Genomic DNA, 15000 nt, shown 5'->3' with positions numbered 1-15000 from the left:
GAGCACCACGTCAGTACGGTTCTCGTAGACGTCGTGGAAGGTGACTATGTTGGGGTGTTGTGTCTGCTGTAGGATGTTGACCTCTCTCTCTATCTCCTCCCTCCTGACCCCCCGCCGGCTGGATCTGCTCTGACGTTTCTTGATGAACTTAGCAGCGAACTCCAGACCAGTGCTCTTCTCCCAGCAACGCTTCACGATGGCAAACTGACCGCTGGAACACGGAACGAGAGAAGGGACACAAAAAATGATGGAGAAAAATATTTAGCAACACAATGTATGTTTGCTTGGAAATGATTGATTATGATGTTAAAACCTGCAACATGTGGCCTTTACAGAATCAGATCAGACGAAGGCCAGATGGGACGGTATGTTAACACCTACAACATGTGGTCTCTACAGAATCAGATCAGACGAAGGCCAGATGGGACGGTATATTAACACCTACAACATGTGGTCTCTACAGAATCAGATCAGACGAAGGCCAGATGGGACGGTATATTAACACCTACAACATGTGGTCTCTACAGAATCAGATCAGACGAAGGCCAGATGGGACGGTATGTTTAAAACCTGCAACATGTGGCCTCTACAGAATCAGATCAGCCGAAGGCCAGATGGGACGGTATGTTAACACCTACAACATGTGGCCTCTACAGAATCAGATCAGACGAAGGCCAGATGGGACGGTATGTTAACACCTACAACATGTGGTCTCTACAGAATCAGATCAGCCGAAGGCCAGATGGGACCTTAACACCTACAACATGTGGTCTTTACAGAATCAGATCAGACGAAGGCCAGATGGGACGGTATGTTAACACCTACAACATGTGGTCTCTACAGAATCAGATCAGACGAAGGCCAGATGGGACGGTATATTAACACCTACAACATGTGGTCTCTACAGAATCAGATCAGACGAAGGCCAGATGGGACGGTATATTAACACCTACAACATGTGGCCTCTACAGAATCAGATCAGCCGAAGGCCAGATGGGACAGGATGTTATTTCCGTATCAGAGGATATTGTCAAGAGGATTTTCATGTATTATTACAATATTACATTTCTAATCTTTGTTGCGGTGAAAACACTGTCTCTTTAAATACTGTAAATAGCCACGGTGCAGTCAGAAGGTGTGGTATTGTGTGAAGGGTTAACTCAATTTGTCCTACAGAATGTCCAGACATTTCTTCCTGCGATGCTACTGGTCTATTCATAGCGTCGTCGTGGTAATGTAGCAGTGTGATCTAAGCCTGACAACTCTGGGGTTTTACCTCATACACTTTCACAGACAACTAAAACATATCGAAAGACCATTCGCTGTTGTACACACCTGTGTTCACTGCATACGGTAGCCTATGGTAGCCTATGGTAGCCTATGTTAGCCTATGGTAGCCTATGGTAGCATATGGTAGCCTATGGTAGCATATGGTAGCCTATGGTAGCATATGGTAGCCTATGGTAGCATATGGTAGCCTATGGTAGCCAATGGTAGCCTATGGTAGCATATGGTAGCCTATGGTAGCCAATGGTAGCATATGGTAGCATATGGTAGCCAATGGTAGCCTATGTTAGCCTATGGTAGCATATGGTAGCATATGGTAGCCTATGGTAGCATATGGTAGCCTATGGTAGCCTATGGTAGCCAATGGTAGCCTATGTTAGCCTATGGTAGCCTATGATAGCATAAGGTAGCATATGTTAGCATATGGGAAATACTTTGCTGCACTTGATTTAGTACTCTGTCCCTGTACAATGGAACCAGTAGAACAGCACCAGAAGTCACTCTGAGCTAAATCAAGCACTCCTCAAATACTTCCAATACTTGGATGTATTGACCCAACGTTGGGCTTTTATCCTCACATTCAACAGAGCAACGACAGGACACCAAGAGGACGAGGGAGTTAAGTCAACGGGTCATTCAGTGGCTGTGTACCATAGTTGCACCCTTCACTCTTAGACAAAAGGGTTCCAAAAGGGTTCTTGGGCTGTTCCCATAGGAGAATCCTGTTTGGTTCCAGGGTAGATCCATGTTTGGTTCCAGGCAGAACTATTTTGGGTTCCATGTAGAACCCTCTGTGTAAAGGGGTCTACATGGAACTCAAAAAGGTTCTGTCTGGAACCAAAACAGGGTTCTTAAAAGGGTTCTCCTATGGGGACAACCAAAGAACCCTTTTAGGTTCTAGATAGAACCTTTTTTTCTAAGAGTGTATATTCCCTATAGAGTGCACTGCTTATGATAAGAGTCCATAGGGGATAGGGCCATTTGGGGCACAGACAGTGACTGTGACTCCATGTGATTTTCCTTTACTGTCAGTACAGTGAGACAGTGAGGTAAAGTAATACTCCACTTCCTCATTCATAGTGTAGCTGTGTGATTAAACATAGACACACATCTCTAAAGATAGAAGGAAGCCATCTTTAAACTGCAGCGTGATGAGTGACTGCCTGTCAGCTCAGCTGCTTCTAGAGGAGGAGTGACTGCCTGTCAGCTCAGCTGCTTCTAGAGGAGGAGTGACTGCCTGTCAGCTCAGCTGCCTCTAGAGGAGGAGTGACTGCCTGTCAGCTCAGCTGCCTCTAGAGGAGGAGTGACTGTCTGCCAGCTCAGCTGCCTCTAGAGGAGAAGTGACTGCCTGCCAGCTCAGCTGCCTCTAGAGGAGGAGTGACTGCCTGCCAGCTCAGCTGCCTCTAGAGGAGAAGTGACTGCCTGCCAGCTCAGCTGCCTCTAGAGGAGGAGTGACTGCCTGCCAGCTGCCTCTAGAGGAGGAGTGACTGCCTGCCAGCTCAGCTGCCTCTAGAGGAGGAGTGACTGCCAGCTGCTTCTAGAGGAGGAGTGACTGCCTGCCAGCTGCCTCTAGAGGAGGAGTGACTGCCAGCTGCTTCTAGAGGATGAGTGACTGCCTGCCAGCTGCCTCTAGAGGAGGAGTGACTGCCTGCCAGCTGCCTCGAGAGGAGGAGTGACTGCCAGCTGCCTCGAGAGGAGTGACTTCATATAAACTACTGGGTCACTGAGTAATGTTATAACATGGTGGTTTGAGAACCCGGTCAGTACAGGAAGAAGACACTGTTACCTCAACCAAGATTCCCTTAATCTCTTTGAAACGTGTAGTTTTGAACCGTGTTGGTTTCCAGACTGGGTAAAGCTACAGACAGGGAACTGAGATAGAGTTGCACATGGAGCCTAATGGCCTGTAGTGATGAGCTGCATGTCCATGACCCCGTTATAACATTCACCTTGTGGTCTTCTAATATGAACAAAAACCACACAACACATTGTGAGGCAGGGTCAAAGGTAGCCTTTTAAACAGGGCTTTAATCTACGTCATATCGCTGAGTCTAACTTTAAACAAGTCTTTCAGTTACGTCATATCGCTGAGTCTACCTTCGAATAGGTATTTCAGTTACGTCATATCGCTGAGTCTACCTTCAAACAGGTATTTCAGTTACGTCATATCGCTGAGTCTACCTTCAAATAGGTATTTCAGTTACGTCATATCGCTGAGTCTACCTTCAAACAGGTATTTCAGTTACGTCATATCGCTGAGTCTACCTTCAAACAGGTATTTCAGTTACGTCATATCGCTGAGTCTACCTTCAAATAGGTATTTCAGTTACGTCATATCGCTGAGTCTGCCTTCAAACAGGTATTTCAGTTACGTCATATCGCTGAGTCTACCTTCAAACAGGTATTTCAGTTACGTCATATCGCTGAGTCTACCTTCAAACAGGTATTTCAGTTACGTCATATCGCTGAGTCTACCTTCAAACAGGTATTTCAGTTACGTCATATCGCTGAGTCTACCTTCAAACAGGTATTTCAGTTACGTCATATCGCTGAGTCTACCTTCAAATAGGTATTTCAGTTACGTCATATCGCTGAGTCTACCTTCAAACAGGTATTTCAGTTACGTCATATCGCTGAGTCTACCTTCAAACAGGTATTTCAGTTACGTCATATCGCTGAGTCTACCTTCAAACAGGTATTTCAGTTACGTCATATCGCTGAGTCTACCTTCAAACAGGTATTTCAGTTACGTCATATCGCTGAGTCTACCTTCAAATAGGTATTTCAGTTACGTCATATCGCTGAGTCTACCTTCAAATAGGTTTTTCAGTTACGTCATATCGCTGAGTCTACCTTCAAATAGGTATTTCATCTATATGAGTATTAACACAGACACAACCCCATTCACTGTCATGTCAACAGAACAACCCCATTCACTGTCATGTCAACAGAGCAACCCCATTCACTGTCATGTCAATCCCATTCACTGTCATGTCAACCCCATTCACTGTCATGTCAACCCCATTCACTGTCATGTCAACCCCATTCACTGTCATGTCAACCCCATTCACTGTCATGTCAACCCCATTCACTGTCATGTCAACCCCATTCACTGTCATGTCAACCCCATTCACTGTCATGTCAACCCCATTCACTGTCATGTCAACAGAGCAACCCCATTCACTGTCATGTCAACAGAACAACCCCATTCACTGTCATGTCAACAGAGCAACCCCATTCACTGTCATGTCAACAGAGCAACCCCATTCACTGTCATGTCAATCCCATTCACTGTCATGTCAATCCCATTCACTGTCATGTCAACCCCATTCACTGTCATGTCAACCCCATTCACTGTCATGTCAACCCCATTCACTGTCATGTCAACCCCATTCACTGTCATGTCAACCCCATTCACTGTCATGTCAACCCCATTCACTGTCATGTCAACCCCATTCACTGTCATGTCAACCCCATTCACTGTCATGTCAACCCCATTCACTGTCATGTCAACAGAGCAACCCCATTCACTGTCATGTCAACAGAGCAACCCCATTCACTGTCATGTCAATCCCATTCACTGTCATGTCAACCCCATTCACTGTCATGTCAACCCCATTCACTGTCATGTCAACCCCATTCACTGTCATGTCAACCCCATTCACTGTCATGTCAACAGAGCAACCCCATTCACTGTCATGTCAACAGAACAACCCCATTCACTGTCATGTCAACAGAGCAACCCCATTCACTGTCATGTCAACAGAGCAACCCCATTCACTGTCATGTCAATCCCATTCACTGTCATGTCAACCCCATTCACTGTCATGTCAACCCCATTCACTGTCATGTCAACCCCATTCACTGTCATGTCAACCCCATTCACTGTCATGTCAACCCCATTCACTGTCATGTCAACCCCATTCACTGTCATGTCAACCCCATTCACTGTCATGTCAACAGAACAACCCCATTCACTGTCATGTCAACAGAGCAACCCCATTCACTGTCATGTCAACCCCATTCACTGTCATGTCAACAGAGCAACCCCATTCACTGTCATGTCAACCCCATTCACTGTCATGTCAACAGAGCAACCCCATTCACTGTCATGTCAACAGAACAACCCCATTCACTGTCATGTCAACAGAACAACCCCATTCACTGTCATGTCAACCCCATTCACTGTCATGTCAACCCCATTCACTGTCATGTCAACAGAGCAACCCCATTCACTGTCATGTCAACAGAGCAACCCCATTCACTGTCATGTCAACAGAACAACCCCATTCACTGTCATGTCAACAGAACAACCCCATTCACTGTCATGTCAACAGAGCAACCCCATTCACTGTCATGTCAACCCCATTCACTGTCATGTCAACAGAGCAACCCCATTCACTGTCATGTCAACAGAACAACCCCATTCACTGTCATGTCAACAGAACAACCCCATTCACTGTCATGTCAACAGAGCAACCCCATTCACTGTCGTGTCAACAGAGCAACCCCATTCACTGTCATGTCAACAGAACAACCCCATTCACTGTCATGTCAACAGAACAACCCCATTCACTGTCATGTCAACAGAACAACCCCATTCACTGTCATGTCAACAGAACAACCCCATTCACTGTCATGTCAACAGAGCAACCCCATTCACTGTCATGTCAACAGAACAACCCCATTCACTGTCATGTCAACAGAGCAACCCCATTCACTGTCATGTCAACAGAACAACCCCATTCACTGTCATGTCAACAGAGCAACCCCATTCACTGTCATGTCAACCCCATTCACTGTCATGTCAACCCCATTCACTGTCATGTCAACCCCATTCACTGTCATGTCAACCCCATTCACTGTCATGTCAACAGAGCAACCCCATTCACTGTCATGTCAACAGAACAACCCCATTCACTGTCATGTCGACAGAACAACCCCATTCACTGTCATGTCAACCCCATTCACTGTCATGTCAACAGAGCAACCCCATTCACTGTCATGTCAACCCCATTCACTGTCATGTCAACAGAACAACCCCATTCACTGTCATGTCAACAGAACAACCCCATCCACTGTCATGTCAACCCCATTCACTGTCATGTCAACCCCATTCACTGTCATGTCAACCCCATTCACTGTCATGTCAACAGAGCAACCCCATTCACTGTCATGTCAACAGAGCAACCCCATTCACTGTCATGTCAACAGAGCAACCCCATTCACTGTCATGTCAACAGAGCAACCCCATTCACTCTCATGTCGACAGAACAACCCCATTCACTGTCATGTCAACAGAGCAACCCCATTCACTGTCATGTCAACCCCATTCACTGTCATGTCAACCCCATTCACTGTCATGTCAACAGAACAACCCCATTCACTGTCATGTCAACCCCATTCACTGTCATGTCAAGATAACAACCCCATTCACTGTCATGTCAACAGAACAACCCCATTCACTGTCATGTCAACAGAGCAACCCCATTCACTGTCATGTCAACAGAGCAACCCCATTCACTGTCATGTCAACAGAACAACCCCATTCACTGTCATGTCAACAGAACAACCCCATTCACTGTCATGTCAACAGAGCAACCCCATTCACTGTCATGTCAACCCCATTCACTGTCATGTCAACCCCATTCACTGTCATGTCAACAGAACAACCCCATTCACTGTCATGTCAACCCCATTCACTGTCATGTCAAGATAACAACCCCATTCACTGTCATGTCAACAGAACAACCCCATTCACTGTCATGTCAACAGAGCAACCCCATTCACTGTCATGTCAACAGAGCAACCCCATTCACTGTCGTGTCAACAGAACAACCCCATTCACTGTCATGTCAACAGAACAACCCCATTCACTGTCATGTCAACATAACAACCCCATTCACTGTCATGTCAACAGAACAACCCCATTCACTGTCATGTCAACAGAGCAACCCCATTCACTGTCATGTCAACAGAGCAACCCCATTCACTGTCATGTCAACCCCATTCACTGTCATGTCAACCCCATTCACTGTCATGTCAACCCCATTCACTGTCATGTCAACCCCATTCACTGTCATGTCAACCCCATTCACTGTCATGTCAACCCCATTCACTGTCATGTCAACAGAGCAACCCCATTCACTGTCATGTCAACAGAACAACCCCATTCACTGTCATGTCAACAGAACAACCCCATTCACTGTCATGTCAACATAACAACCCCATTCACTGTCATGTCAACAGAACAACCCCATTCACTGTCATGTCAACAGAACAACCCCATTCACTGTCATGTCAACAGAGCAACCCCATTCACTGTCATGTCAACCCCATTCACTGTCATGTCAACAGAGCAACCCCATTCACTGTCATGTCAACAGAACAACCCCATTCACTGTCATGTCAACAGAACAACCCCATTCACTGTCATGTCATTGTGTGACTTACTTCAACACACAGAAAACCTCGGACTTCTGACCCTCAAAGGTTTCCTCTAACTAGTCCATAGTTGGATGTGTTAAAGGGATGAGATAAGCGTTACAATAGAATACAATTTAACTTTATTGTATTTTTTATTTAACTACGCAAGTCAGTTAAGAACAAATTCTTATTTACAATGACGTCCTACCGGGGAACCGTTGGTTAACTGCCTTGTTCAGGGGCAGAACGACAGGTTTTTACCTTGTCAGCTCGAGGATTCGATCCAGCAACCTTTCAGTTACTGACCCAACACTCTAACCACTAGGCTACCTGCTGGTTACTGAGCCAATGCTCTAACCACTAGGCTACCTGCTGGTTACTGGCCCAACGCTCTAACCATTAGGCTACCTGCTGGTTACTGGTCCAACGCTCTAACCACTAGGCTACCTGCTGGTTACTAGTCCAACGCTCTAACCACTAGGCTACCTGCTGGTTACTGGTCCAACGCTCTAACCCCTAGGCTACCTGCTGGTTACTGGTCCAACGCTCTAACCACTAGGCTACCTGCTGGTTACTAGTCCAACGCTCTAACCACTAGGCTACCTGCTGGTTACTGGTCCAACGCTCTAACCACTAGGCTACCTGCTGGTTTCTGGCCCAATGCTCTAACCACTAGGCTACCTGCTGGTTACTAGTCCCAACGCTCTAACCACTAGGCTACCTGCTGGTTACTGGTCCAACGCTCTAACCACTAGGCTACCTGCTGGTTTCTGGCCCAACGTTCTAACCACTAGGCTACCTGCTGGTTACTAGTCCAACACTCTAACCACTAGGCTACCTGCTGGTTACTGGTCCAACGCTCTAACCCCTAGACTACCTGCTGGTTACTGGCCCAACGCTCTAACCACTAGACTACCTGCTGGTTACTAGTCCAACGCTCTAACCACTAGGCTACCTGCTGGTTACTGGTCCAACGCTCTAACCACTAGACTACCTGCTGGTTACTAGTCCAACGCTCTAACCACTAGACTACCTGCTGGTTACTGGTCCAACGCTCTAACCACTAGGCTACCTTCCGGTTACTGGTCCAACGCTCTAACCACTAGACTACCTGCTGGTTACTGGTCCAACGCTCTAACCACTAGACTACCTGCTGGTTACTGGTCCAACGCTCTAACCACTAGACTACCTGCTGGTTACTGGTCCAACGCTCTAACCACTAGACTACCTGCTGGTTACTAGTCGAACGCTCTAACCACTAGACTACCTGCTGGTTACTGGTCCAACGCTCTAACCACTAGGCTACCTGCTGGTTATTAGTCCAACGCTCTAACCACTAGGCTACCTGCTGGTTACTGGCCCAACGCTCTAACCACTAGACTACCTGCTGGTTACTGGTCCAACGCTCTAACCACTAGGCTACCTGCTGGTTATTAGTCCAACGCTCTAACCACTAGGCTACCTGCTGGTTACTAGTCCAACACTCTAACCACTAGGCTACCTGCTGGTTACTGGTCCAACGCTCTAACCCCTAGACTACCTGCTGGTTACTGGCCCAACGCTCTAACCACTAGACTACCTGCTGGTTACTAGTCCAACGCTCTAACCACTAGGCTACCTGCTGGTTACTGGTCCAACGCTCTAACCACTAGACTACCTGCTGGTTACTAGTCCAACGCTCTAACCACTAGACTACCTGCTTGTTACTGGTCCAACGCTCTAACCACTAGGCTACCTTCCGGTTACTGGTCCAACGCTCTAACCACTAGACTACCTGCTGGTTACTGGTCCAACGCTCTAACCACTAGACTACCTGCTGGTTACTGGTCCAACGCTCTAACCACTAGACTACCTGCTGGTTACTGGTCCAACGCTCTAACCACTAGACTACCTGCTGGTTACTGGTCCAACGCTCTAACCACTAGACTACCTGCTGGTTACTAGTCCAACGCTCTAACCACTAGGCTACCTGCTGGTTACTAGTCCAACGCTCTAACCACTAGACTACCTGCTGGTTACTGGTCCAACGCTCTAACCACTAGGCTACCTTCCGGTTACTGGTCCAACGCTCTAACCACTAGACTACCTGCTGGTTACTGGTCCAACGCTCTAACCACTAGACTACCTGCTGGTTACTGGTCCAACGCTCTAACCACTAGGCTACCTGCTGGTTACTGGTCCAACGCTCTAACCACTAGACTACCTTCCGGTTACTGGTCCAACGCTCTAACCACTAGGCTACCTGCTGGTTACTGGTACAACGCTCTAACCACTAGACTACCTGCTGGTTACTAGTCCAACGCTCTAACCACTAGACTACCTGCTGGTTACTGGTCCAACGCTCTAACCACTAGGCTACCTGCCGTCCCTATCGTAATACTGTACCTTCCTAATTCTTCTCCGATGTCGTAGAAATCCTCCACTGTCTGCTGCTTGAACAGGGCCATGCCTGCAGTCATAGACGGGGACGATGGCGTGGTTACGATGTGTAATATAGCTGTCTCAGATGGGTTCTCTACTCCGCCCATTATAGAAGTAAACCCTGTGTAAAAGAACAGAATAATATTTCTGATAGTTCAGCAGGTGAAGTGTCGTGTCTGCTCGGGAGTTGTACAATAACAAACATGGCGACGTACAACAACATGGCCAACATCACAGAATCAGAGAAACATTTAGCTTACATACAAAAAAACGTGTTTAAAAAAAATAGATTATTACAATATATTAATTATGAGTAGAACGTGTTTATAACTGGTGTTATAATTAAGCAATAAGACCTGAGGAGGTGTGGTATATGGCCAATATACCACGGCTAACGGCTGTTCTTAGTTACGACCAACGCAATAAGAGGCGCCTTGTTGCTATTATAAACTGGTTACCAACATAATTAGAGCAGTAAAAATAAACGTTTTATCATACCCGAGGTATACGGCCATGGCAGTCAGCCAATCAGTATTCAGGGCTGGAACCACCCAGTTTATAACTAGTGTTATTCCATACTATTACTACTAGACTGTTGGCCAGGTCTTATTAGCAACTTATTGTAGGCACATTTGATGGGACTTCCTGCATCACCAAATATCAAGGGCGATGTTCGGCGCAAGACCTTAGATGACGCAAACAGATAACCAGTAGAATAACCTCTTCATCTACTCACCAAATATCAAGGGCAATGTTCGGCGCAAGACCTTAGATGACGCATACAGATAACCAGTAGAATAAAGTTAAATAGATAGAAATATAGAGACATTTTTAAAAAGTTCTTACCATGTTGAAATGACTGTCAAAGCGTGTCCACAAACTTCTTCCTTCACTCTCGTTTCTTTTCAAAGTTTACCGAGCACCGTGTAGACGGCATTTCCCTACTGACCAGGCGAGCTCTCAGGTTCCCGGCGCGCTCTTACGCCATACTAAATGTCTCTTGTTACCACGCGATAGAGCTGCCTTCCCTGAGTCTATTTTCAAAGTTACAAATTCAAGTGTGTGTGTTCTCTTCCACTGCGTACAACATACAATGAGTGAACAAAACATTAGGAACACCTGCTCTTTCCATGACATAGACTGACCAGGTGAATCCAGGTGAAAGATATGATCCCTTATTGATGTCACTTGTTAAATCCACTTCAATCAGTGTAGATGAAGAGGAGGAGACAGGTTAAAGAAGGATTTTTAAGCCTTGAAACAAATTCAGACATGGGTTGTGTATGTGTGCCATTCAGAGAGTGAATGGGCAAGACAAAATATTGAAGTGCCTTTGAATGGGGTATGGTAGTAGGTGCCAGGAACACTGGTTTGTGTCAAGAACTGCAACGCTGCTGGGTTTTCCATGCTCAATAGTTTCCTGTGTGTATCAAGAACATTCCACCACCCAAAGGACATCCAGCCAACTTGACACAACTGTGGGAAGCATTGGAGTCAACATTGGCCAGCATCCCTAGGGAACGCTTTCGACACCGTGTAGAGTGTCCATGCCCTGATGATTTGCGGTTGTTCTGGGGACAAAAGTGGGGGTGAAACTCAATATCAGGAAGGTGTTCCTGAAAATGTGCCACTCAGTGTACGTAGTGTGGTATTCTATAGTAAGGAGTATTGAAAAGCCCTGCCCAGCTGTGTAGTGCAGTAACTACACCACCAGAGGGCACTATAGCACAATAACATTAACACAGACACCATCACCTTGTTATCATTTTTTAAAAATTGAACCTTTAACTAGGCTAGTCAGTTAAGAACTAAAACAAGCCTAGGAACAATGGGTTCCCTGCCTTGTTCAGGGGCAGAACGACAGATGTTTACCTTGTCAGCTCAGGGATTCAATCTTGCAACCTTTCGGTTACTAGTCCAACGCTCTAACCACTAGGCTACCTGCTGGTTACTAGTCCAATGCTCTAACCACTAGGCTACCTGCTGGTTACTAGTCCAATGCTCTAACCACTAGGCTACCTGCTGGTTACTAGTCCAATGCTCTAACCACTAGGCTACCTGCTGGTTACTAGTCCAATGCTCTAACCACTAGGCTACCTGCTGGTTACTAGTCCAACGCTCTAACCACTAGGCTACCTGCTGGTTACTAGTCCAATGCTCTAACCACTAGGCTACCTGCTGGTTACTAGTCCAACGCTCTAACCACTAGGCTACCTGCTGGTTACTGGTCCAACGCTCTAACCACTAGGCTACCTGCTGGTTACTGGTCCAACGCTCTAACCACTAGGCTACCTGCTGGTTACTAGTCCAATGCTCTAACCACTAGGCTACCTGCTGGTTACTGGTCCAACGCTCTAACCACTAGGCTACCTGCTGGTTACTGGTCCAACGCTCTAACCACTAGGCTACCTGCTGGTTACTAGTCCAATGCTCTAACCACTAGGCTACCTGCTGGTTACTGGTCCAACGCTCTAACCACTAGGCTACCTGCTGGTTACTAGTCCAATGCTCTAACCACTAGGCTACCTGCTGGTTACTAGTCCAACGCTCTAACCACTAGACTACCTGCTGGTTACTAGTCCAATGCTCTAACCACTAGGCTACCTGCTGGTTACTAGTCCAACGCTCTAACCACTAGACTACCTGCTGGTTACTAGTCCAACGCTCTAACCACTAGTCTACCTGCTGGTTACTAGTCCAACACTCTAACCACTAGGCTACCTGCTGGTTACTAGTCCAATGCTCTAACCACTAGGCTACCTGCTGGTTACTGGTCCAACGCTCTAACCACTAGGCTACCTGCTGGTTACTAGTCCAACGCTCTAACCACTAGGCTACCTGCTGGTTACTAGTCCAATGCTCTAACCACTAGGCTACCTGCTGGTTACTAGTCCAACGCTCTAACCACTAGGCTACCTGCTGGTTACTGGTCCAACGCTCTAACCACTAGGCTACCTGCTGGTTACTGGCCCAACGCTCTAACCACTAGGCTACCTGCTGGTTACTGACCCAACGCTCTAACCACTAGACTACCTGCTGGTTACTAGTCCAACGCTCTAACCACTAGGCTACCTGCTGGTTACTAGTCCAATGCTCTAACCACTAGGCTACCTGCTGGTTACTGGTCCAACGCTCTAACCACTAGGCTACCTGCTGGTTACTGGTCCAACGCTCTAACCACTAGGCTACCTGCTGGTTACTGGCCCAACGCTCTAACCACTAGGCTACCTGCTGGTTACTGACCCAACGCTCTAACCACTAGGCTACCTGCTGGTTACTGACACAACGCTCTAACCACTAGACTACCTGCTGGTTACTAGTCCAACGCTCTAACCACTAGTCTACCTGCTGGTTACTAGTCCAACACTCTAACCACTAGGCTACCTACTGGTTACTAGTCCAACACTACCTACTGGTTACTAGTCCAACACTCTAACCACTAGACTACCTGCCGGTTACTAGTCCAACGCTCTAACCACTAGGCTACCTGCTGGTTACTAGTCCAACGCTCTAACCACTAGGCTACCTGCTGGTTACTAGTCCAACGCTCTAACCACTAGGCTACCTGCTGGTTACTAGTCCAACGCTCTAACCACTAGACTACCTGCTGGTTACTAGTCCAACGCTCTAACCACTAGGCTACCTGCTGGTTACTAGTCCAACGCTCTAACCACTAGGCTACCTGCTGGTTACTAGTCCAACGCTCTAACCACTAGGCTACCTGCTGGTTACTAGTCCAACGCTCTAACCACTAGGCTACCTGCTGGTTACTAGTCCAACGCTCTAACCACTAGACTACCTGCTGGTTACTAGTCCAACGCTCTAACCACTAGGCTACCTGCTGGTTACTAGTCCAACTCTCTAACCACTAGGCTATCTGCTCGTTACTAGTCTAACGCTCTAACCACTAGGCTACCTGCTTGTTACTAGTCCAACGCTCTAACCACTAGGCTACCTGCTGGTTACTAGTCCAACGCTCTAACCACTAGACTACCTGCTGGTTACTAGTCCAACGCTCTAACCACTAGTCTACCTGTCGCTGGGTCAGGTATCGGCTGCTAATGGAAGGAATTTAGATTCAGAAAGTCAAAGTGCTGATATTACAGGATAGGGAGACAGAGAGGAAGAGAATACCTGACCGCTGTGACTGACCCAAACTTAAGGAAAGCTTTGACTGTGTACAGACTCAGTGAGCATAGCCTTGCAATTGAGGGGCCGTCGTAGGCAGTGGAAACCGAGCTGCACTTCCTAACCTCCTGCCAAATGTATGACCATATTAGAGACACATATTTCCCTCAGATTAAACAGACCCACAAAGAATTTGAAAACAAGCCCAATTTTGATAAATTCCCATATGTATTGGGTGAAATACCACAGTGTGTCATCACAGCAGCAAGATTTGTGACCTGTTGCCACAAGAAAAGGGCAACCAGTGAAGAACAAACACCAAATACACCAAATACCCATATTTATGTTTATTTATTTTCCCTTTTGTACTTTAACTATTTGCACATCAATACAACACTGTATATAGACATAATACGACATTTAAAATGTGTAATGTTTACTATTCATTTTTATTGTATATTTCACTTTTGTTTATTAAATATTTCATTTGCTTTGTCAATGTTAACATGTTTCCCATGCCGAGAGAGAGAGAGAGAGAGAGAGAGAGAGAGAGAGAACCAATGACAGATGTGGTTGAGATGACTGAGAACAGATAACAGAAGAGAATCAACCAATGGTATCAGATTCTGTACTCTGGGTGAAGAGAATCAACCAATGGTATCAGATTCTGTACTCTGGGTGAAGAGAATCAACCAATGGTATCAGATTCTGTACTCTGGGTAAATGTAATTACAGCGT

The 15000-nt window shown here is 46.5% G+C and overlaps 1 protein-coding gene across 1 annotated transcript in view; it reads right to left on the bottom strand.

Moving 5' to 3' along the window:
- Window positions 1-11094, bottom strand: part of LOC120035648 (death-associated protein kinase 2-like) — a gene marked incomplete at its 3' end in the record, with an annotated part of 13740 nt that extends 2646 nt beyond the window's left edge. The window contains exons 1-3 of the mRNA XM_038982224.1: window positions 10981-11094; window positions 10099-10255; window positions 1-211 (exon numbers count right to left, since the gene is read on the bottom strand). The exon at window positions 1-211 is cut by the window's left edge and continues 11 nt beyond it. Of these exons, the coding sequence (XP_038838152.1) occupies window positions 1-211; window positions 10099-10241 (354 nt within the window). The remainder of the gene's footprint in view (window positions 212-10098; window positions 10256-10980) is intronic.
- Window positions 11095-15000: the final 3906 nt, after the last annotated feature.

The sequence above is a fragment of the Salvelinus namaycush genome, unplaced genomic scaffold, assembly GCF_016432855.1.
Source record: "Salvelinus namaycush isolate Seneca unplaced genomic scaffold, SaNama_1.0 Scaffold1079, whole genome shotgun sequence".
NCBI classification, from domain to species: Eukaryota; Metazoa; Chordata; class Actinopteri; order Salmoniformes; family Salmonidae; genus Salvelinus; species Salvelinus namaycush.
This window is presented reverse-complemented; position numbering and strand designations above follow the sequence as displayed.